Here is a 26,165-nt window from a genome sequence, read left to right as displayed (position 1 = left end):
ACACCCACACCTCACCCCGTCCCTCACTCCCACACCTCACACCTTCACTCACCTCAACAACCTCACCCCTTCCCTCCCTCAATCACCCTCACCCATTACCTCACTCCCTCACCTCACCCCTTCCCGCACTCCCTCACCTCACCCCTTCCCTCACTCCCACAGCTCACCCCTTCCCTCACTCCAACACCCTCACCCCTTCCCTCACACCCTCACCTCACCCCGTCCCTCACTCCCACACCTCACACCTTCCCTCACTTCCTCACCCTCACCCCTTCCCTCACTCCCACACCTCACCCCTTCCCTCACGCACACATCACACCCCTTCCCTCACTCCCTCAATTAATCCCTTCCCTCACTCACACATCACACCCCTTCCCTCACTCCCTCAATTCACCCCTTCCCTCACTCCCTCACCTATCCCCTTCCCTCACTCCCACTCCTCACACCTTCCCTCACTCCCTCACCCTCACCCCTTACTCACTCCCTCACCTCACCCCTTGCCTAACTCCACACCTCACCCCTTCCCTCACTCCCACACCCTCACCCCTTCCCTCACTCCCTCACCTCACCCCTTGCCTAACTCCACACCTCACCCCTTCCCTCACACACACACCTCAACGCTTCCCCCAGTACCTCACCCTCACCACTTCCCTCACTCCCTCATCTCTCCCCGTCCCTCACACCCTCACCTCACACCTTCCCTCACTCCCTCACCCTCACCCCTTCCCTCACTCCCTCACCTCAGCCCTTCCCTTATTCCCTGACATCACCCCTTCCCTCACTCCCTCACCTCACCCATTCCCTCACTCCCTCGCCCTCAACCCTTCCCTCACTCCCTCACCTCACCCGTTCCCTCACTCCCTCGCCCTCAACCCTTCCCTCACTTCCACACCTCATCCCTTCCCTCACTCACACACCCTCACCCCTTCCCTCAATCCAACAACCTCACCCCTTCCCTCAATCCCTCACCTCACCCATTCCCTCACTCCCTCACCTCACCCCTTCCCTCACTCCCACACCCTCACCCCTTCCCTCATTCCCACACCTCACCCATTCCCTCACTCCCTCACCTCACCCCTTCCCTAACTCCCTCAACTCACCCCTTCCCTCACTCCGTCACCTCACACCTTCCCTCATTCCCACAACCTCACCCCTTCCCTCACTCCAACACCCTCACCCCTTCCCTCACTCCAACACCCTCACCCCTTCCCTCACTCCCAAACCTCACCCCTTCCCTCACTCCAACACCCTCACCCCTTCCCTCACTCCCACACCTCACCCCTTCCCTCACTCCCTCACCTCACCCCTTCCCTCACTCCAACACCCTCACCCCTTCCCTCACTCCCACACCTCACCCCTTCCCTCACTCCCTCACCTCACCCATTCCCTCACTCCCACACCTCACCCCTTCCCTCACTCGCACACCTCACCCCTTCCCTCACTCGCACACCTCACAATCCCCTCACTCCCACACCCTCACCCCTTCCCTCAATCCAACAACCTCACCCCTTCCCTCAATCCAACAACCTCACCCCTTCCCTCAATCCCTCACCTCACCCCTTCCCTCACTCCCTCACCTCACCCCTTCCCTCACGCCCTCACCTCACCCCTTCCATCACTCCCACACCTCACCCATTCCCTCACTCCCTCACCTCACCCCTTCCCTCACTCCCTCACCTCACCCCTTCCCTCACTCCCTTACCTCACCCCTTCCCTCACTCAATCACCCTCACCCATTCCCTCACTCCCTCACCTCACCCCTTCCCTCACTCCCACACCTCACCCCTTCCCTCACTCCTACACCTCACCCCTTCCCTCACTCCCACACCTCACCCCTTCCCTCACTCAATCACCCTCACCCATTCCCTCACTCCCTCACCTCACCCCTTCCCTCACTCCCACACCTCACCCCTTCCCTCACTCCTACACCTCACCCCTTCCCTAACTCCCTCAACTCACCCCTTCCCTCACTCGCACACCCTCACCCCTTCCCTCACTCCCACACCTCACCCCTTCCATCAGTCCCACACCTCACTCCTTCCCTCATTCCCTCACCTCACCCCTTCCCTCACTCCCACACCCTCACCCCTTCCCTCACTCCCACACCTCTCCCCTTCCCTCACAACCTCACCCTCACCCCTACCCTCAATCCCACACCCTCACCCCTTCCCTCACTCCAACACCCTCACTCCTTCCCTTACTCGCACACCTCACCCCTTCCCTCACTCCAACACCCTCACCCCTTCCCTCACTCGCACACCTCACCCTTTCCCTCACTCCCACACCCTCACCCCTTCCCTCACTCCCACACCCTCACCCCTTCCCTCACTCCAACACCCTCACCCCTTCCCTCACTCCCTCACCCTCACCCCTTCCCTCACTCCCACAGCTCACCCCTTCCCTCAATCCCTCACCTCACCCCTTCGCTCACTCCAACACCCTCACCCATTCCCTCACCCCCACACCCTCACCACTTCCCTCACTCCAACACCCTCACCCCTTCCCTCACTCCCTCACCCTCACCCCTTCCCTCACTCCCACACCTCAACCCCTCCCTCATTCCCTCACCTCACCCCTTCCCTCACTCCCACACCCTCACCCCTTCCCTCACTCCCACACCTCACCCCTTCCCTCACTCCCACACCCTCACCCCTTCCCTCACTCCCACACCTCACCTCTTCCCTCACTGCCTCACCCTCACCCCTTCCCTCACTCCAAGACCCTTAGCCCTTCCCTCACTCGCACACCTCACCCCTTCCCTCACTCCCTCACCTCACCCCTTCCCTCACTCCCACACCATCACCCCTTCCCTCACTCCCACACCCTCACCCCTTCCCTCACTCCCTCACCTCAACCCTTCCCTCACTCCCACACCCTCACCCCTTCCCTCACACCCACACCTCACCCCTTCCCTCACTACCACACCCTCACCCCTTCCTTCACACCCACTCCTCACCCCGTCCCTTACTCCCACACCTCACCCCTTCCCTCACTCCCTCACCTCACCTCTTCCCTCACTCCAACACCCTCACCCCTTCCTTCACACCCACACCTCACCCCGTCCCTCACTCCCACGCCTCACCCCCTCCCTCACTCCCTCACCTCACCCCTTCCCTCATTCCTACACCCCACCCCGTCCCTCACTCCCACACCTCACCCCTTCCCTCACACCCTCACCTCACCCCTTCCCTCACTCCCTCACCTCACCCCTTCCCTCACACCCTCACCTCACCCCTTCCCTCACTCCCACACCTCACACCTTCCCTCACTCCCTCACCCTCACCTCTTACTCACACCCTCACCTCACCCCTTGCCTAACTCCACACCTCACAACTTCCCTCTTTCCCACACCTCAACGCTTCCCCCAGTCCCTCACCTTCAACACTTCCCTCACTCCCACACCTCAACGCTTCCCCCAGTCCCTCACCCTCAACACTTCCCTCACTCCCTCACTTTACGCAATCCCTCACTCCCTCAACTCTCCCCGTCCCTTGCTCCCTCACCTCACCCCTTCGCTCACTCCAACACCTCACCCCTTCACTCACTCCCTCACCTCTCCCCTTCCCTCACTCGCACACCTCTCCCCTTCCCTCACTCCCAAACCTCACCCCTTCCCTCACTCCCTCACCTCACCCCTTCCCTCACTCCAAACTCACCCCTTCCCTAACTCCCTCACCCTTACCCCTTCCCTCACTCCCACACCCTCACCCCTTGCCTCAATCCCACACCTCACCCCTTCACTCAATCCCACCCCTCACCCCTTCCCTCACTCCCTCCCCTCACCCCTTCCCTCACTCCAACCTCACCCCTTCCCTCACTCCCTCACCTCACCCCTTCCCTCCCTCCCACACCCTCACCCCTTCCCTCACTCCCACACCCTCACCCCTTCCCTCACTCCAACACCCTCACCCCTTCACTCACTGCCTCACACTCACCCCTTCCCTCACTCCAAGACCCTTAGCCCTTCCCTAACTCGCACACCTCACCCTTTCCCTCACTCCCACACCTCACCCTTTCCCTCACTCGCACACCTCACCCTTTCCCTCACTCCCACACCTCACCCATTCCCTCACACCCTCACCCACACCCCTTCCCTCACTCCCTCACCTCACCCCTTCCCTCACTCCAACACCCTCACCCCTTCCCTCACACCCACAACTCACCCCATCCCTCACTCCCTCACCTAACCCCTTCCCTCACTCCCACACCTCACCCCTTCCCTCACTCCAACACCCTCACCCCTTCACTCACTGCCTCACACTCACCCCTTCCCTCACTCCCAAACCTCACCCCTTCCCTCACTCCCACACCTCACCCCTTCCCTCACTCCAACACCCTCCCCCCTTCCCTCACACCCACACCTCACCCCATCCCTCACACCCTCACCTCACCCCTTCCCTCACCCCTTCCCTCACACCCTCACCTCACCCCTTCCCTCACTCCAACACCCTCCCCCCTTCCCTCACACCCACACCTCACCCCATCCCTCACTCCCACACCTCACACCTTCCCTCACTCCCTCACCCTCACCTCTTACTCACACCCTCACCTCACCCCTTGCCTAACTCCACACCTCACACCTTCCCTCACTCCCACACCTCAACGCTTCCCCCAGTCCCTCACCCTCACCACTTCCCTCACTCCCTCACTTCACGCAATCCCTCACTCCCTCAACTCTCCCCATCCCTTACTCCCTCACCTCACCCCTTCCCTCACTCCAACACCTCACCCCTTCACTCACTCCCACACCTCACCCCTTCCCTCACTCCCTCACCCTCACCCCTTCCCTCACTCCCTCACCTCAACCCTTCCTTCACTCCCACACCCTCACCCCTTCCCTCACACCCACAACTCACCCCATCCCTCACTCCCTCACCTAACCCCTTCCCTCACTCCCACACCTCAACGCTTCCCCCAGTCCCTCACCCTCACCACTTCCCTCACTCCCTCACTTCACGCAATCCCTCACTCCCTCAACTCTCCCCATCCCTTACTCCCTCACCTCACCCCTTCCCTCACTCCAACACCTCACCCCTTCACTCACTCCCACACCTCACCCCTTCCCTCACTCCCTCACCCTCACCCCTTCCCTCACTCCCTCACCTCAACCCTTCCTTCACTCCCACACCCTCACCCCTTCCCTCACACCCACACCTCACCCCGTCCCTCACTCCCACACCTCACCCCTTCCCTCACTCCCTCACCTCACCTCTTCCCTCCCTCCAACACCGTCACCCCTTCCCTCACACCCACACCTCACCCCCGTCCCTCACTCCCACACTTCACCCCTTCCCTCACTCCCTAACCTCACCCCTTCCCTCACTCCCACACCTCACCCCTTCCCTCACTCCCTAACCTCACCCCTTCCCTCACTCCCACACCTCACCCCTTCCCTCATTCCTACACCCCACCCCATCCCTCACTCCCACACCTCACCCCTTCCCTCACACCCTCACCTCACCCCTTCCCTCACTCCAACTTCCTCACACCTTCCCTCACACCCACACCTCACCCCATCCCTCACTCCCACACCTCACACCTTCCCTCACTCCCTCACCCTCACCTCTTACTCACACCCTCACCTCACCCCTTGCCTAACTCCACACCTCACACCTTCCCTCACTCCCACACCTCAAAGCTTCCCCCCAGTCCCTCACCCTCACCATTTCCCTCACTCCCTCACTTCACGCAATCCCTCACTCCCTCAACGCTCCCCGTCCCTTGCTCCCTCACCTCACCCCTTCCCTCACTCCCTCACCTCACCCATTCCCTCACTCCCACACATCACCCCTTCCCTCACTCCAACACCTCACCCCTTCACTCACTCCCTCACCTCACCCCTTGCCTCACTCGCACACCTCTCCCCTTCCCTCACTCCCACACCTCACCCCTTCCCTCACTCCCTCACGTCACCCCTTCCCACACTCCAATCTCACCCCTTCCCTAAATCCCTCACCTCACCCATTCCCTCACTCCCACACCTGACACCTTCCCTCACTCCCTCACCTCACCCCTTCCCTCACTCCCTCACCTCACCCGTTTCCCTCACTCCCACACCTCACCCCTTCCCTCACTCCCTCACCTCACCCTTCCCTCACTCCCACACCCTCACCCCTTCCCTCAATCCCACACCTCACCCCTTCCCTCACTCCCTCACCTAACCCCTTCCCTCACTCCCACACCTCACCCCTTCCCTCACTCCCACACCCTCACCCCTTCCCTCACTCCCTCACCCTCACCCCTTCGCTCACTCCCTCACCTCACCTCTTCCCTCACTCCAACACCCTCACCCCTTCCCTCACTCCAAGACCCTTAGCCCTTCCCTCACTCGCACACCTCATCCTTTCCCTCACTCCCACACCTCACCCCTTCCCTCACACCCTCACCTCACCCCTTCCCTCACTCCCTAACCTCACCCCTTCCTCACTCCCTCACCCTCACCCCTTCCCTCACTCCCACACCTCACCCCTCCCTCACTCCCACACCCTCACCCCTTCCCTCACTCCCTCACCTCACCCCTTCCCTCATTCCTACACCCCACCCCGTCCCTCACTCCCACACCTCACCCCTTCCCTCACACCCTCACCTCACCCCTTCCCTCACACCCTCACCTCACCCCTTCCCTCACTCCAACACCCTCCCCCCTTCCCTCACACCTGCACCTCACCCCATCCCTCACTCCCACACCTCACACCTTCCCTCACTCCCTCAACCTCACCTCTTACTCACACCCTCGCCTCACCCCTTGCCTAACTCCACACCCCACACCTTCCCTCAGTCCCACACCTCAACGCTTGCCCCAGTCCCTCACCCTCACCATTTCCCTCACTCCCTCACTTCACCCAACCCCTCACTCCCTCAACTCTCCCCGTCCCTTCGCCCACACCTCACCCCTTCCCTCACTCCCTCACCCTCACCCCTTCCCTCACTCCCTCACCTCAACCCTTCCTTCACTCCCACACCCTCACCCCTTCCCTCACACCCACACCTCACCCCGTCCCTCACTCCCTCACCCTCACCCCTTCCCTCACACCCACACCTCACCCCGTCCCTCACTCCCACACCTCACACCTTCCCTCACTCCCTCACCCTCACCTCTTACTCACACCCTCACCTCACCCCTTCCCTCACTCCCACACCCTCACCCATTCCCTCACTCCTACACCTCACCCCTTCCCTCACTCCCACACCTCACCCCTTCCCTCAGTCCCTCACCTCACCCCTTCCCTCACTCCCACACCCTCACCCCTTCCCTCACTCCCACACCCTCACCCCTTCCCTCACTCCCACACCTCACCCCTTCCCTCACTGCCTCACCCTCACCCCTTCCCTCTCTCCCACACCCTCACCCTTTCCCTCACTCCGTCACCTCACCACTTCCCTCACTCCCTCATCCTCACCCCTTCCCTCACTCCGTCACCTCACCCATTCCCTCACTCCCTCACCTCACCCCTTCCCTCACTCCCTCACCTCACCCCTTCCCTCACTCCCACACCTCACCCCTTCCCTCACTCCCTCATCCTCACCCCTTCCCTCACACCCACACCCTCACCTCTTACTCACTCCCACACCTCACACCTTCCCTCACTCCCTCACCCTCACCCCTTCCCTCACTCCCACACCTCAACGCTTCCCCCAGTCCCTCACCCTCACCCCTTCCCTCACTCCCTCACCTCAGGCAATCCGTCACTCCCTCATCTCTCCCCGTCCCTCACTCCCTCACCTCACCACTTCCCTCACTCCCAGACCTCACCACTTCCCTCACTCCCTCACCTCACCCCTTCCCTCACTCCCTCACCTCACCCCTTCCCTCACTCCAACACCTCACCCCTTCCCTCACTCCAACACCTCACCCCTTCACTCATTCCCTCACCTCACCCCTTCCCTCACTCCCACACCTCACCCCTTCCCTCACTCCCACACCTCACCCCTTCACTCACTCCCTCACCTCACCCCTTCACTCACTCCCACACCCTCACCCCTTCACTCACTCCCACACCCTCACCCCTTCCCTCACTCCCTCACTCAACCCATTCCCTCACTCCAACACCCTCACCCCTTCCCTCATTCGCACACCCTCACCCCTTTCCTCACTCCCTCACCCTCATCCCTTCCCTCTCTCCTCACCCTCACCCCTTCCCTCACTCCCTCACTCAACCCCTTCCCTCACTCCCACACCTCACCCCTTCCCTCACTCCCACTCCCTCACCCCTTCCCTCACTCCCAATCCCTCACCCCTTTCCTCAATCCCACACAATCTCACCCCTTCCCTCACTCCCTCACTCAACCCTTCCCTCACAACCACATCTCACCCTTTCCCTCACTTCCTCACCTCACCCCTTCCCTCACTCCCACACCTCACCCCTTCCCTCACTCTCTCACATCACCCCCCTCCCGCACTCCCTCACCTCACCCCTTCCATCACTCCCACACCTCACCCCTTCCCTCACTCCCTCACCTCACCCCTTCCCTCACTCCCTCACTCAACCCCTTCCCTCACTCCCTTACCTCACCGCTTCCCTCACTCCCTTACCTTCCCCCTTCCCTCACACCCTCACCCTCACCCCTTCCCTCACTCCCACACCTCACCCCTTCCCTCCATCTCACACCTCACCCCTTCCCTCACTCCCACACCCTCACCCCTTCCCTCACTCCCACACCCTCACCCCTTCCCTCACTCCCTCACCCTCACCCCTTCCCTCACTCCCACACCCCCCCCTCTTCCCTCACTCCCACACCTCACTCCTTCCCTCACTCCCTTACCTCACCCCTTCCCTCACTCCCACACACAAAACCTTCCCTCACTCCCTTACCTCACACCTTCCCTCACTCCCTCACTCAACCCCTTCCCTCATTCCCACATCTCACCCCTTCCCTCACTCCTACACCTCACCCATTCCCTCACTCCCACACCTCACCCCTTCCCTCACTCCCTCACCTCACCCCTTACCTCACTCCCACACCCTCACACCTTCCCTCACTCCCTCACCTCATCCCTTCCCTCACTCCCTCACCTCACGCCTTCCCTCACTCCCACACCCTCACCCCTTCCCTCACTCCTACACCTCACCCCTTCCCTCACTCCCACACGTCACCCCTTCCCTCACTCCCTCACCTCACCCCTTCCCTCACTCCCACACCCTCACCCCTTCCCTCACTCCCACACCCTCACCCCTTCCCTCACTCCCACACCTCACCCCTTCCCTCACTGCCTCACCCTCACCCCTTCCCTGTCTCCCACACCCTCACCCTTTCCCTCACTCCGTCACCTCACCCCTTCCATCACTCCCTCATCCTCACCCCTTCCCTCACTCCGTCACCTCACCCTTTCCCTCACTCCCTCATCCTCAACCCTTCCCACAATCCCACACCTCACCCCTTCCCTCACTCCCACACCTCACCCCTTCCCTCTCTCCCTCACTTCACCCCTTCCCTAATTGCCACACCTCACCCCTTCCCTCACTACCTCACCTCACCCCTTCCCTCACTCCCTCACCTCACCCCTTCCCTCACTCCCACACCTCACCCCTTCCCTCACTCCCACACCCCACCCCGTCCCTCACTCCCACACCTCACCCCTTCCCTCACACCCTCACCTCACCCCTTCCCTCACTCCCTCACCTCACCCCTTCCCTCACACCCTCACCTCACCCCTTCCCTCACTCCCACACCTCACACCTTCCCTCACTCCCTCACCCTCACCTCTTACTCACACCCTCACCTCACCCCTTGCCTAACTCCACACCTCACAACTTCCCTCTTTCCCACACCTCAACGCTTCCCCCAGTCCCTCACCTTCAACACTTCCCTCACTCCCACACCTCAACGCTTCCCCCAGTCCCTCACCCTCAACACTTCCCTCACTCCCTCACTTTACGCAATCCCTCACTCCCTCAACTCTCCCCGTCCCTTGCTCCCTCACCTCACCCCTTCCCTCACTCCAACACCTCACCCCTTCACTCACTCCCTCACCTCTCCCCTTCCCTCACTCGCACACCTCTCCCCTTCCCTCACTCCCAAACCTCACCCCTTCCCTCACTCCCTCACCTCACCCCTTCCCTCACTCCAAACTCACCCCTTCCCTAACTCCCTCACCCTTACCCCTTCCCTCACTCCCACACCCTCACCCCTTGCCTCAATCCCACACCTCACCCCTTCACTCAATCCCACCCCTCACCCCTTCCCTCACTCCCTCCCCTCACCCCTTCCCTCACTCCAACCTCACCCCTTCCCTCACTCCCTCACCTCACCCCTTCCCTCCCTCCCACACCCTCACCCCTTCCCTCACTCCCACACCCTCACCCCTTCCCTCACTCCAACACCTCACCCCTTCACTCACTGCCTCACACTCACCCCTTCCCTCACTCCAAGACCCTTAGCCCTTCCCTAACTCGCACACCTCACCCTTTCCCTCACTCCCACACCTCACCCTTTCCCTCACTCGCACACCTCACCCTTTCCCTCACTCCCACACCTCACCCTTTCCCTCACACCCTCACCCTCACCCCTTCCCTCACTCCCTCACCTCACCCCTTCCCTCACTCCAACACCCTCACCCCTTCCCTCACACCCACAACTCACCCCATCCCTCACTCCCTCACCTAACCCCTTCCCTCACTCCCACACCTCACCCCTTCCCTCACTCCAACACCCTCACCCCTTCACTCACTGCCTCACACTCACCCCTTCCCTCACTCCCAAACCTCACCCCTTCCCTCACTCCCACACCTCACCCCTTCCCTCACTCCAACACCCTCCCCCCTTCCCTCACACCCACACCTCACCCCATCCCTCACACCCTCACCTCACCCCTTCCCTCACCCCTTCCCTCACACCCTCACCTCACCCCTTCCCTCACTCCAACACCCTCCCCCCTTCCCTCACACCCCACACCTCACCCCATCCCTCACTCCCACACCTCACCCCTTCCCTCACTCCAACACCCTCCCCCCTTCCCTCACACCCACACCTCACCCCATCCCTCACTCCCTCACCTCACCCCTTCCCTCACTCCAACACCCTCCCCCCTTCCCTCACACCCACACCTCACCCCATCCCTCACTCCCACACCTCACACCTTCCCTCACTCCCTCACCCTCACCTCTTACTCACACCCTCACCTCACCCCTTGCCTAACTCCACACCTCACACCTTCCCTCACTCCCACACCTCAACGCTTCCCCCAGTCCCTCACCCTCACCACTTCCCTCACTCCCTCACTTCACGCAATCCCTCACTCCCTCAACTCTCCCCATCCCTTACTCCCTCACCTCACCCCTTCCCTCACTCCAACACCTCACCCCTTCACTCACTCCCACACCTCACCCCTTCCCTCACTCCCTCACCCTCACCCCTTCCCTCACTCCCTCACCTCAACCCTTCCTTCACTCCCACACCCTCACCCCTTCCCTCACACCCACAACTCACCCCATCCCTCACTCCCTCACCTAACCCCTTCCCTCACTCCCACACCTCAACGCTTCCCCCAGTCCCTCACCCTCACCACTTCCCTCACTCCCTCACTTCACGCAATCCCTCACTCCCTCAACTCTCCCCATCCCTTACTCCCTCACCTCACCCCTTCCCTCACTCCAACACCTCACCCCTTCACTCACTCCCACACCTCACCCCTTCCCTCACTCCCTCACCCTCACCCCTTCCCTCACTCCCTCACCTCAACCCTTCCTTCACTCCCACACCCTCACCCCTTCCCTCACACCCACACCTCACCCCGTCCCTCACTCCCACACCTCACCCCTTCCCTCACTCCCTCACCTCACCTCTTCCCTCCCTCCAACACCGTCACCCCTTCCCTCACACCCACACCTCACCCCGTCCCTCACTCCCACACTTCACCCCTTCCCTCACTCCCTAACCTCACCCCTTCCCTCACTCCCACACCTCACCCCTTCCCTCACTCCCTAACCTCACCCCTTCCCTCACTCCCACACCTCACCCCTTCCCTCATTCCTACACCCCACCCCATCCCTCACTCCCACACCTCACCCCTTCCCTCACACCCTCACCTCACCCCTTCCCTCACTCCAACTTCCTCACACCTTCCCTCACACCCACACCTCACCCCATCCCTCACTCCCACACCTCACACCTTCCCTCACTCCCTCACCCTCACCTCTTACTCACACCCTCACCTCACCCCTTGCCTAACTCCACACCTCACACCTTCCCTCACTCCCACACCTCAAAGCTTCCCCCAGTCCCTCACCCTCACCATTTCCCTCACTCCCTCACTTCACGCAATCCCTCACTCCCTCAACGCTCCCCGTCCCTTGCTCCCTCACCTCACCCCTTCCCTCACTCCCTCACCTCACCCATTCCCTCACTCCCACACATCACCCCTTCCCTCACTCCAACACCTCACCCCTTCACTCACTCCCTCACCTCACCCCTTGCCTCACTCGCACACCTCTCCCCTTCCCTCACTCCCACACCTCACCCCTTCCCTCACTCCCTCACGTCACCCCTTCCCACACTCCAATCTCACCCCTTCCCTAAATCCCTCACCTCACCCATTCCCTCACTCCCACACCTGACACCTTCCCTCACTCCCTCACCTCACCCCTTCCCTCACTCCCTCACCTCACCCGTTCCCTCACTCCCACACCTCACCCCTTCCCTCACTCCCTCACCTCACCCTTCCCTCACTCCCACACCCTCACCCCTTCCCTCAATCCCACACCTCACCCCTTCCCTCACTCCCTCACCTAACCCCTTCCCTCACTCCCACACCTCACCCCTTCCCTCACTCCCACACCCTCACCCCTTCCCTCACTCCCTCACCCTCACCCCTTCGCTCACTCCCTCACCTCACCTCTTCCCTCACTCCAACACCCTCACCCCTTCCCTCACTCCAAGACCCTTAGCCCTTCCCTCATTCGCACACCTCATCCTTTCCCTCACTCCCACACCTCACCCCTTCCCTCACACCCTCACCTCACCCCTTCCCTCACTCCCTAACCTCACCCCTTCCCTCACTCCCTCACCCTCACCCCTTCCCTCACTCCCACACCTCACCCCTCCCTCACTCCCACACCCTCACCCCTTCCCTCACTCCCTCACCTCACCCCTTCCCTCATTCCTACACCCCACCCCGTCCCTCACTCCCACACCTCACCCCTTCCCTCACACCCTCACCTCACCCCTTCCCTCACACCCTCACCTCACCCCTTCCCTCACTCCAACACCCTCCCCCCTTCCCTCACACCTGCACCTCACCCCATCCCTCACTCCCACACCTCACACCTTCCCTCACTCCCTCAACCTCACCTCTTACTCACACCCTCGCCTCACCCCTTGCCTAACTCCACACCCCACACCTTCCCTCAGTCCCACACCTCAACGCTTGCCCCAGTCCCTCACCCTCACCATTTCCCTCACTCCCTCACTTCACCCAACCCCTCACTCCCTCAACTCTCCCCGTCCCTTCGCCCACACCTCACCCCTTCCCTCACTCCCTCACCCTCACCCCTTCCCTCACTCCCTCACCTCAACCCTTCCTTCACTCCCACACCCTCACCCCTTCCCTCACACCCACACCTCACCCCGTCCCTCACTCCCTCACCCTCACCCCTTCCCTCACACCCACACCTCACCCCGTCCCTCACTCCCACACCTCACACCTTCCCTCACTCCCTCACCCTCACCTCTTACTCACACCCTCACCTCACCCCTTCCCTCACTCCCACACCCTCACCCATTCCCTCACTCCTACACCTCACCCCTTCCCTCACTCCCACACCTCACCCCTTCCCTCAGTCCCTCACCTCACCCCTTCCCTCACTCCCACACCCTCACCCCTTCCCTCACTCCCACACCCTCACCCCTTCCCTCACTCCCACACCTCACCCCTTCCCTCACTGCCTCACCCTCACCCCTTCCCTCTCTCCCACACCCTCACCCTTTCCCTCACTCCGTCACCTCACCACTTCCCTCACTCCCTCATCCTCACCCCTTCCCTCACTCCGTCACCTCACCCTTTCCCTCACTCCCTCACCTCACCCCTTCCCTCACTCCCTCACCTCACCCCTTCCCTCACTCCCACACCTCACCCCTTCCCTCACTCCCTCATCCTCACCCCTTCCCTCACACCCACACCCTCACCTCTTACTCACTCCCACACCTCACACCTTCCCTCACTCCCTCACCCTCACCCCTTCCCTCACTCCCACACCTCAACGCTTCCCCCAGTCCTCACCCTCACCCCTTCCCTCACTCCCTCACCTCAGGCAATCCGTCACTCCCTCATCTCTCCCCGTCCCTCACTCCCTCACCTCACCACTTCCCTCACTCCCAGACCTCACCACTTCCCTCACTCCCTCACCTCACCCCTTCCCTCACTCCCTCACCTCACCCCTTCCCTCACTCCAACACCTCACCCCTTCCCTCACTCCAACACCTCACCCCTTCACTCATTCCCTCACCTCACCCCTTCCCTCACTCCCACACCTCACCCCTTCCCTCACTCCCACACCTCACCCCTTCACTCACTCCCTCACCTCACCCCTTCACTCACTCCCACACCCTCACCCCTTCACTCACTCCCACACCCTCACCCCTTCCCTCACTCCCTCACTCAACCCATTCCCTCACTCCAACACCCTCACCCCTTCCCTCATTCGCACACCCTCACCCCTTTCCTCACTCCCTCACCCTCATCCCTTCCCTCTCTCCCTCACCCTCACCCCTTCCCTCACTCCCTCACTCAACCCCTTCCCTCACTCCCACACCTCACCCCTTCCCTCACTCCCACTCCCTCACCCCTTCCCTCACTCCCAATCCCTCACCCCTTTCCTCAATCCCACACAATCTCACCCCTTCCCTCACTCCCTCACTCAACCCTTCCCTCACAACCACATCTCACCCTTTCCCTCACTTCCTCACCTCACCCCTTCCTCACTCCCACACCTCACCCCTTCCCTCACTCTCTCACATCACCCCCCTCCCGCACTCCCTCACCTCACCCCTTCCATCACTCCCACACCTCACCCCTTCCCTCACTCCCTCACCTCACCCCTTCCCTCACTCCCTCACTCAACCCCTTCCCTCACTCCCTTACCTCACCGCTTCCCTCACTCCCTTACCTTCCCCCTTCCCTCACACCCTCACCCTCACCCCTTCCCTCACTCCCACACCTCACCCCTTCCCTCCATCTCACACCTCACCCCTTCCCTCACTCCCACACCCTCACCCTTCCCTCACTCCCACACCCTCACCCCTTCCCTCACTCCCTCACCCTCACCCCTTCCCTCACTCCCACACCTCACCCCTTCCCTCACTCCCACACCTCACTCCTTCCCTCACTCCCTTACCTCACCCCTTCCCTCACTCCCTCACTCAAAACCTTCCCTCACTCCCTTACCTCACACCTTCCCTCACTCCCTCACTCAACCCCTTCCCTCATTCCCACATCTCACCCCTTCCCTCACTCCTACACCTCACCCATTCCCTCACTCCCACACCTCACCCCTTCCCTCACTCCTCACCTCACCCCTTACCTCACTCCCACACCCTCACACCTTCCCTCACTCCCTCACCTCATCCCTTCCCTCACTCCCTCACCTCACGCCTTCCCTCACTCCCACACCCTCACCCCTTCCCTCACTCCTACACCTCACCCCTTCCCTCACTCCCACACGTCACCCCTTCCCTCACTCCCTCACCTCACCCCTTCCCTCACTCCCACACCCTCACCCCTTCCCTCACTCCCACACCCTCACCCCTTCCCACACTCCCACACCTCACCCCTTCCCTCACTGCCTCACCCTCACCCCTTCCCTGTCTCCCACACCCTCACCCTTTCCCTCACTCCGTCACCTCACCCCTTCCATCACTCCCTCATCCTCACCCCTTCCCTCACTCCGTCACCTCACCCTTTCCCTCACTCCCTCATCCTCAACCCTTCCCACAATCCCACACCTCACCCCTTCCCTCACTCCCACACCTCACCCCTTCCCTCTCTCCCTCACTTCACCCCTTCCCTAATTGCCACACCTCACCCCTTCCCTCACTACCTCACCTCACCCCTTCCCTCACTCCCTCACCTCACCCCTTCCCTCACTCCCACACCTCACCCCTTCCCTCACTCCCACACCTCACCCCTTCCCTCACTCCCTCACCTCACCCCTTCCCTCACTCCCTCACCTCACCCCTTCCCTCACTCCCTCACCTCACCCCTTCCCTCACTCCCACACCTCACCCCTTCCCTCACTCCCTCACCTCACCCCTTCCCTCACTCCCTCACCTCACCCCTTCCCTCACTCCCTCACCTCTCCCCTTCCCTCACTCCCTCACCTCTCCCCTTCCCTCACTCCAACACCCTCACCCCTTCCCTCACTCCCACACCCTCACCCCTTCCCTCACTCCCACACCTCTTCCCTCACTCCCTCGCCTCACCCCTTCCCTCACTCCCTCACCTCACCCCTTCCCTCACTCCCTCACCTCACCCCTTCCCTCACTCCAACACCCTCACCCCTTCCCTCACTCCCACACCTCTCCCCTTCCCTCACTCCAACACCCTCACCCCTTCCCTCACTCCCACACCCTCACCCCTTCCCTCACTCCCACACCTCTTCCCTCACTCCCTCGCCTCACCCCTTCCCTCACTCCCTCACCTCACCCCTTCCCTCACTCCCTCACCTCACCCCTTCCCTCACTCCAACACCCTCACCCCTTCCCTCACTCCCACACCCTCACCCCTTCCCTCACACCCACACCCTCACCTCTTACTCACTCCCACACCTCACCCCATCCCTCACTCCCTCACCCTCACCCCTTCCCTCACACCCACACCCTCACCTCTTACTCACTCCCACACCTCACACCTTCCCTCACTCCCTCACTTCACGCAATCCCTCACTCCCTCAACTCTCCCCGTCCCTTACTCCCTCACCTCACCCCTTCCCTCACTCCCTCACCTCACCCCTTCCCTCAATCCCTCACCTCACCCCTTCCCTCACTCCCACACCTCACCCCTTCCCTCACTCCAACACCTCACCCCTTCCCTCACTCCCACACCTCACCCCTTCCCTCACTCCCTCACCTCACCCCTTCACTCACTCCCACACCCTCACCCCTTCACTCACTCCCACACCCTCACCCCTTCCCTCACAACCACATCTCACCCTTTCCCTCACTTCCTCACCTCACCCCTTCCCTCACTCCCTCACCTCACCCCTTCCCTCACTCCCTCACCTCACCCCCTCCCGCACTCCCTCACCTCACCCCTTCCATCACTCCCACACCTCACCACTTCCCTCACTCCCTCACCTCACCCCTTCCCTCACTCCCTTACCTTACCCCTTCCCTCACTCCCTTTTCTCACCCCTTCCCTCACTCCCACACCTCACCCCTTCCCTCACACCCTCACACTCACCCCTTCCCTCACTCCCACACCTCACCCCTTCCCTCCATCTCACACCTCACCCCTTCCCTCACTCCCACACCTCACCCCTTCCCTCACTCCCACACCTCACTCCTTCCCTCACTCCCTTACCTCACCCCTTCCCTCACTCCCTCACTCAAAACCTTCCCTCACTCCCTTACCTCACACCTTCCCTCACTCCCTCACTCAACCCCTTCCCTCATTCCCACATCTCACCCCTTCCCTCACTCCTACACCTCACCCATTCCCTCACTCCCACACCTCACCCCTTCCCTCACTCCCTCACCTCACCCCTTACCTCACTCCCACACCCTCACCCCTTCCCTCACTCCCTCACCTCATCCCTTCCCTCACTCCCTCACCTCACCCCTTCCCTCACTCCCTCACCTCACCCCTTCCCTCACTCCCACACCTCACCCCTTCCCTCACTCCCACACCTCACCCCTTCCCTCACTCCCTCACCTCACCCCTTCCCTCACTCCCACACCTCACGCCTTCCCTCACTCCCTCACCCTCACCCCTTCCCTCACACCCACACCCTCACCTCTTACTCACTCCCACACCTCACACCTTCCCTCACTCCCTCACCCTCACCCCTTCCCTCACTCCCACTCCTCAACGCTTCCCCCAGTCCCTCACCCTCACCCCTTCCCTCACTCCCTCACCTCACCCCTTCCCTCAATCCCTCACCTCACCCCTTCCCTCACTCCCACACCTCACCCCTTCACTCATTCCCTCACCTCACCCCTTCCCTCACTCCCACACCTCACCCCTTCCCTCACTCCCACACCCTCACCCCTTCCCTCACTCCAACACCTCACCCCTTCACTCATTCCCTCACCTCACCCCTTCCCTCACTCCCTCACCTCACCCCTCCCCTCACTCCCTCACTCAACCCATTCCCTCACTCCAACACCCTCACCCCTTCCCTCATTCGCACACCCTCACCCCTTTCCTCACTCCCTCACCCTCATCCCTTCCCTCTCTCCCTCACCCTCACCCCTTCCCTCACTCCCTCATTCAACCCCTTCCCTCATTCCCACACCTCACCCCTTCCCTCACTCCCACTCCCTCACCCCTTCCCTCACTCCCAATCCCTCACCCCTTTCCTCAATCCCACACAATCTCACCCCTTCCCTCACTCCCTCACTCAACCCTTCCCTCACAAACACATCTCACCCTTTCCCTCACTTCCTCACCTCACCCCTTCCCTCACTCCCACACCTCACCCCTTCCCTCACTCCCTCACATCACCCCCTCCCGCACTCCCTCACCTCACCCCTTCCATCACTCCACACCTCACCCCTTCCCTCACTCCCTCACCTCACCCCTTCCCTCACTCCCTCACATCACCCCCTCCCGCACTCCCTCACCTCACCCCTTCCATCACTCCCACACCTCACCCCTTCCCTCACTCCCTCACCTCACCCCTTCCCTCACTCCCTCACTCAACCCCTTCCCTCACTCCCTTACCTCACCGCTTCCCTCACTCCCTTACCTTACCCCTTCCCTCACACCCTCACCCTCACCCCTTCCCTCACTCCCACACCTCACCCCTTCCCTCCATCTCACACCTCACCCCTTCCCTCACTCCCACACCCTCACCCCTTCCCTCACTCCCAAACCCTCACCCCTTCCCTCACTCCCTCACCCTCACCCCTTCCCTCACTCCCACACCTCACCCCTTCCCTCACTCCCACACCTCACTCCTTCCCTCACTCCCTACCTCACCCCTTCCCTCACTCCCTCACTCAAAACCTTCCCTCACTCCTTACCTCACACCTTCCCTCACTCCCTCACTCAACCCCTTCCCTCATTCCCACATCTCACCCCTTCCCTCACTCCTACACCTCACCCATTCCCTCACTCCCACACCTCACCCCTTCCCTCACTCCCTCACCTCACCCCTTACCTCACTCCCACACCCTCACCCCTTCCCTCACTCCCTCACCTCATCCCTTCCCTCACTCCCTCACCTCACGCCTTCCCTCACTCCCACACCCTCACCCCTTCCCTCACTCCTACACCTCACCCCTTCCCTCACTCCCTCACCTCACGCCTTCCCTCACTCCCTCACCCTCACCCCTTCCCTCACTCCCACTCCTCAACGCTTCCCCCAGTCCCTCACCCTCACCCCTTCCCTCACTCCCTCACCTCACCCCTTCCCTCAATCCCTCACCTCACCCCTTCCCTCACTCCCACACCTCACCCCTTCACTCATTCCCTCACCTCACCCCTTCCCTCACTCCCACACCTCACCCCTTCCCTCACTCCCACACCCTCACCCCTTCCCTCACTCCAACACCTCACCCCTTCACTCATTCCCTCACCTCACCCCTTCCCTCACTCCCTCACCTCACCCCTCCCCTCACTCCCTCACTCAACCCATTCCCTCACTCCAACACCCTCACCCCTTCCCTCATTCGCACACCCTCACCCCTTTCCTCACTCCCTCACCCTCATCCCTTCCCTCTCTCCCTCACCCTCACCCCTTCCCTCACTCCCTCACTCAACCCCTTCCCTCACTCCCACACCTCACCCCTTCCCTCACTCCCACTCCCTCACCCCTTCCCTCACTCCCAATCCCTCACCCCTTTCCTCAATCCCACACAATCTCACCCCTTCCCTCACTCCCTCACTCAACCCTTCCCTCACAAACACATCTCACCCTTTCCCTCACTTCCTCACCTCACCCCTTCCCTCACTCCCACACCTCACCCCTTCCCTCACTCCCTCACATCACCCCCTCCCGCACTCCCTCACCTCACCCCTTCCATCACTCCCACACCTCACCCCTTCCCTCACTCCCTCACCTCACCCCTTCCCTCACTCCCTCACATCACCCCCTCCCGCACTCCCTCACCTCACCCCTTCCATCACTCCCACACCTCACCCCTTCCCTCACTCCCTCACCTCACCCCTTCCCTCACTCCCTCACTCAACCCCTTCCCTCACTCCCTTACCTCACCGCTTCCCTCACTCCCTAACCTAACCCCTTCCCTCACACCCTCACCCTCACCCCTTCCCTCACTCCCACACCTCACCCCTTCCCTCCATCTCACACCTCACCCCTTCCCTCACTCCCACACCCTCACCCCTTCCCTCACTCCCAAACCCTCACCCCTTCCCTCACTCCCTCACCCTCACCCCTTCCCTCACTCCCACACCTCACCCCTTCCCTCACTCCCACACCTCACTCCTTCCCTCACTCCCTTACCTCACCCCTTCCCTCACTCCCTCACTCAAAACCTTCCCTCACTCCCTTACCTCACACCTTCCCTCACTCCCTCACTCAACCCCTTCCCTCATTCCCACATCTCACCCCTTCCCTCACTCCTACACCTCACCCATTCCCTCACTCCCACACCTCACCCCTTCCCTCACTCCCTCACCTCACCCCTTACCTCACTCCCACACCCTCACCCCTTCCCTCACTCCCTCACCTCATCCCTTCCCTCACTCCCTCACCTCACGCCTTCCCTCACTCCCACACCCTCACCCCTTCCCTCACTCCTACACCTCACCCCTTCCCTCACTCCCACACCTCACCCCTTCCCTCACTCCCTCACCTCACCCCTTCCCTCACTCCCACACCCTCACCCCTTCCCTCACTCCCACACCCTCACCCCTTCCCTCACTCCCACACCTCACCCCTTCCCTCACTGCCTCACCCTCACCCCTTCCCTCTCTCCCACACCCTCACCCTTTCCCTCACTCCGTCACCTCACCCCTTCCATCACTCCCTCATCCTCACCCCTTCCCTCACTCCGTCACCTCACCCTTTCCCTCACTCCCTCATCCTCAACCCTTCCCACAATCCCACACCTCACCCCTTCCCTCACTCCCACACCTCACCCCTTCCCTCTCTACCTCACTTCACCCCTTCCCTAATTGCCACACCTCACCCCTTCCCTCACTCCCTCACCTCACCCTTTCCCTCACTCCCTCACCTCACCCCTTCCCTCACTCCCACACCTCACCCCTTCCCTCACTCCCACACCTCACCCCTTCCCTCACACCCACACCTCACCCCTTCCCTCACTCCCTCACCTCACCCCTTCCCTCACTCCCTCACCTCACCCCTTCCCTCACTCGCACACCTCACCCCTTCCCTCCGTCCCACACCTCACAACTTCCCTCACTCCCACACCCTCACCCCTTCCCTCACTCCCTCACCTCACCCCTTCCCTCACTCCCTCACCTCACCCCTTCCCTCACTCCCCGACCTCACCCCTTCCCTCACTCCCTCACCCTCAACCTCACCCCTTCCCTCACTCCCACACCCTCACCCCTTCCCTCACTCCCACACCTCACCCCTTCCCTCCCTCTCACACCCTCGCCCCTTCCCTCACTCCCACACCCTCACACCTTCCCTCACTCCCTCACCCTCACCCCTTCCCTCACTCCCACACCCTCACCCCTTCCCTCACTCCCAAACCTCACCCCTTCCCTCACTCCCTTACCTCACCCATTCCCTCACTTCCTCACCCTCACCCCTTCCCTCATTCCCACACCTCACCCCTTCCCTCACTCCCTCACCTCACCCCTTCCCTCACACCCACACCTCACCCCTTCCCTCCCTCCCAGACCATTACTCCTTCCGTCTGTCACTCTCTTACTCACTCACTCACCTTCCCTCCCTCTCTCTCTCATTCCGTCACTCTCCCTTTGTGACTCTCTCTCTCTCCAGCTCTCTCTCCTATTCTTCTCTTCTTCCCTCCCTCTCTCTTGCTCTCTCATTCACTGACTCTCCCTTTCACCCCTCTCTCTCTCTCTTCCCTGCTCTCTCTACTTCCCTCCATCTTTCTCTCATTCACTCACTCTTCCTTTCACCCTTCCCTCTCTCTCTCTCTCCTTCTCTCGTTCCCTCCCTCTCTTCTCTCTTCTCGCTTCTTGTCTGTCTTGTTTCCTCTTCCCCTCATCCCCTCTCTCTCCCTCTTCCCCTCTCTCCCTTCTCCCCTCTCCCTCTTTCCCCCCCTCTCTCCCTATCTCTCTCTTTCTCTCTCCCTCTTTTCCCTCTCTTTCCTTCATCCTCTCTCTCTCTCTCTATCTATCTCTCTTCCCCTCTCTCACTCTTTACCTCTCCCTTCCTATTTCCCCCACTCTCTCTCCCATTTCTCTTTCACTTTCTCGCTTTCCGTTCTCTTTCTTTATATATTTCTATCTCTCTCTCTTTCTCCCCACTCCATCTCCATTTCTCTCTCTTTTTTCCCTACATCTCTTTCCCTCTCTCTTTTTCAGTCTCTTCCTCATTCCCTTTCTCTCTTCCCCCTCTCTCTCTATCTTTCCCTCCTTGTCTCTTTCCCTCTCTCTCACTCTTTCCCCCTCTCTCATTCCATCTCTCCTTTTCTTCCCCCGCCACTCTCTCTCTCTCTCTCTCTCTCCCTTTATCCTCTCGCTCTTTCACCCACCCTCGTTTCCTCTCTGTACTCATGCCCGATGAATCCTCCCTCCTCTATATCCCGGGTAGCTCTCTGTTGGATCTGTACTGCCCATCCCACCTCCACCGCCCACTGTGTTCCTCCCTCCTGCCCCCTTATTCCCCACCCACCCCCCCCTCCTTCGCCACTCACCAAGGTCACAATGTCCGTTCGAAACCCCTGATATCTTTCAAAAGAGTCAAAACTGGGCTCCTCCGGTGTAGCGAGTGGAGGAAGAGGTTGAGCAGGAGAATTGAGGGGTCTTGATTCATACAAGATCCAGTCAGCGGGACCATCAACCCACCAACCCCTCCCCAAACAAACACCACTCATCCCTCCCCTCCCTGAACGCCAGCCTGCAACCACCACCCCCCCCCCCCCCACCGCCTGCAAGCCACACCCCTCACTTACTTTTCTGCCGCGAGGAAGATTCCAGAAGTGCAGTCGGCCTTGAGCTCTGGGCCACAGTCGGCCAGCACGTTGAGGAGTTCCTTCATCATCCCTCGCACGTTGGTGGTGTTGACCAAGGCGAGGCTCAGTTCCAGGGCCCGTCTTGGAGGAGCGACAGAGCGGGAGAGAGAGCGGGAGAGACAGAGAGAGAGAGAGAGAGAGAGAGTGGGAGAGTGAGAAGGAGGGGAAGAGGGAGGTAGAGTGGGAGAGAGAGGGAGGGAGAGAGTGAGGGAGGGCGGGGGAGAGCGTAGGAGAGAGAGTGGGGGAGAGAGAGAGTGGGAGAGAGAATGAGAGAGAGACAGGGAGGTAGAGCAGGAGAGAGAGGTGGGAGAGAGAGAGTGGGAGAGAGAGTGGGAGAGAGAGTGGGAGAGAGAGTGGGAGAGTGAGAGGGAGGGAGAGAGGGAGGTAGAGGAGGAGAGAGAGGTGGGAGAGAGGGAGAGAGAGAGAGAGGGAGAGAGGGAGGGAGAGCAGGGGAGAGTGTGGGAGAGAGAGTGGGAGAGAGAAAGAGCGGAAGAGAGAGTGGGAGAGTGAGAGGGAGGGAGAGTGGGAGAGAGGGGGTAGGAGAGAGCAGGAGAGAGAGAGAGAGAGAGAGGGAGATGGCGATAGAGAGAGAGAGAGAGGGAGAGAGCAGGAGAGAGAGAGGGAGAGAGCAGGGGAGAGAGAGGGAACGAGAGAGGGAGTGGGAGAGAGGGAGAGAGCAATAGAGAAAGAGAGGGGGAGAGATGAAGACAGAGAGAGAGAGACAGAGAGGGAGAGAGACACAGCGAGAGGGAGAAAGAGGGAGAAAGTGACGATCAGAAACACTGCTGGATTGAGTGTCGTGTGCGACGGGGTAAGTGGATACCCCGTGTCAGTGAGATCCCGAACCTCGGTCCCAGAGAGTCGAGGATGAGGGGGTTGGGGAGGTTTATCAAACTGATGTGAGGTGGGAAACAGAGGCTCCCGGTGAAATGAAACCTGCTTTTCTCAAACTACTCTCAGGATTGACCCCGAGAGGAGGGTCTCACCTCATGTCGGCACCAATACACCCCCAAACCACCTGTAACACAGCCCAGGATCGCCTGTAAACACCTACACCTACATCACTGAGGCTTCCCATTACACCCCCCCACCACCTGTAACACAGCCCAGGATCGCCTGTAAACACCTACACCTACATCACTGAGGCTGCCCATTACACCCCCCCACCACCTGTAACACAGCCCAGGATCGCCTGTAAACACCTACACCTACATCACTGAGGCTGCCCATTACACCCCCCCACCACCTGTAACACAGCCCAGGATCGCCTGTAAACACCTACACCTACATCACTGAGGCTGCCCATTACACCCCCCCACCGCCTGTAACACAGCCCAGGATCGCCTGTAAACACCTACACCTACATCACTGAGGCTGCCCATTACACCCCCCCACCACCTGTAACACAGCCCAGGATCGCCTGTAAACACCTACACCTACATCACTGAGGCTGCCCATTACACCCCCCCCACCACCTGTAACACAGCCCAGAATCGCCTGTAAACACCTACACCTACACGTGGAAACGGCAGTTCCGAATGATAAACCGGTTCACCACCCTCACCCACTCAATATCACTGTTACCACCTCCACCACCCTCACCCCCTCACTATCTCTGTAACCTCCTCCACCACCCTCACCCCCTCACTATCTCTGTAACCACCTCCACCACCCTCACCCCCTCAATATCACTGTTACCACCTCCACCACCCTCACCCCCTCACTATCTCTGTAACCTCCTCCACCACCCTCACCCCCTCACTATCTCTGTAACCTCCTCCACCACCCTCACCCCCTCACTATCTCTGTAACCTCCTCCACCACCCTCACCCCTCACTATCTCTGTAACCTCCTCCACCACCCTCACCCCCTCACTATCTCTGTAACCTCCTCCAGCCCCTACACCCCTCCCTATCTCTGTAACCTCCTCCATCCACCTACACCCCTCCCTATCTCTGTAACCTCCTCCACCACCCTCAACCCCTCACTATCACTGTAACCTCCTCCACCACCCTCACCCCCTCACTATCCCTGTAACCACCTCCAGCCCCTACACCCCTCCCTATCTCTGTAACCTCCTCCAGTTCCCTACACCCCTCCCTATCTCTGTAACCCCCTCCAGCCCCTACACCCCTCCCTATCTCTGTAACCCCCTCCAGCCCTCTACAACCCTCCGAGATCTCTGCTCTCCTCCTTTTCCAGCCTCTCGAGCCTCCCCCGATTCCCATCGCTCCACCATTGTCGGCCGGGCCTTCAGCTACTTGGATTGGGGTCCTGAGCTCTGGAATTCCCTCCCTCAACCCCTCCATCTCTCTCTCTCTCTTTCTCTCTCTCCTCCTTTAGCATGCTCCCTAAGACCTATCTCATTGACCGAGCTCTTTTGGGCCAACTGATGTGCCTTTATTTGGCTTGGGGGTCCAATGTTGTTAACACAACGGCTCCTGTGAAGCGGCGGTGGGGATGTTTCAGTGTGTCAGCGGGCGCTACGCCAATTCAGTGCCCCCCCCCACCCCCACCGTTACCTCTTCATCGTCGCGTCCGGGTCCTTCAGGCAGTCCACGATAGTGCTACGATGCCTTTGCACTGCGATGTGGTCGGACTGCACCATCTTGAGGAGCGAGGTCAAGGCCACGTACCTGAGGTGGGGTTAAGATGGAGGTCAGAGGAGGGTTTAAGGCGGGGGGAGCGTTGGGGAAGGGCTTCATGGTGCACGGCACGTTCAGAGAGATCGCAGCTGATTTTCCACCTCGCACCACCCCACCCCCCACCCCACCCTCATTTGCCCCCCACCAATACCCTTTCCCTGGTTCCGAGGGTCTGTTTATTTTAAAGATTTCACCCCTAATCTTCCTCTGGTGGGTGGACTTTTGGCA

General features: G+C 60.7%; 1 protein-coding gene across 3 annotated transcripts in view; it reads right to left on the bottom strand.

Annotated features, from left to right (window-relative positions):
- Nucleotides 1–26,165, bottom strand: part of LOC121270487 (AP-1 complex subunit gamma-1-like) — a 180,740-nt gene that overhangs the window by 32,230 nt on the left and 122,345 nt on the right. For all 3 annotated transcript variants that reach the window (XM_041175809.1, XM_041175811.1, XM_041175810.1), the window contains exons 11-12: nt 25,815–25,928; nt 23,233–23,373 (exon numbers count right to left, since the gene is read on the bottom strand). In XM_041175809.1, coding sequence (XP_041031743.1) covers nt 23,233–23,373; nt 25,815–25,928 — 255 coding nt within the window. The remainder of the gene's footprint in view (nt 1–23,232; nt 23,374–25,814; nt 25,929–26,165) is intronic.

The sequence above is a fragment of the Carcharodon carcharias genome, chromosome 27 (genome assembly GCF_017639515.1).
Source record: "Carcharodon carcharias isolate sCarCar2 chromosome 27, sCarCar2.pri, whole genome shotgun sequence".
Taxonomy (NCBI): domain Eukaryota; kingdom Metazoa; phylum Chordata; class Chondrichthyes; order Lamniformes; family Lamnidae; genus Carcharodon; species Carcharodon carcharias.
Note: the sequence above shows the minus strand (reverse complement) of the source record. Positions and strands in the feature narration are given on the sequence as shown.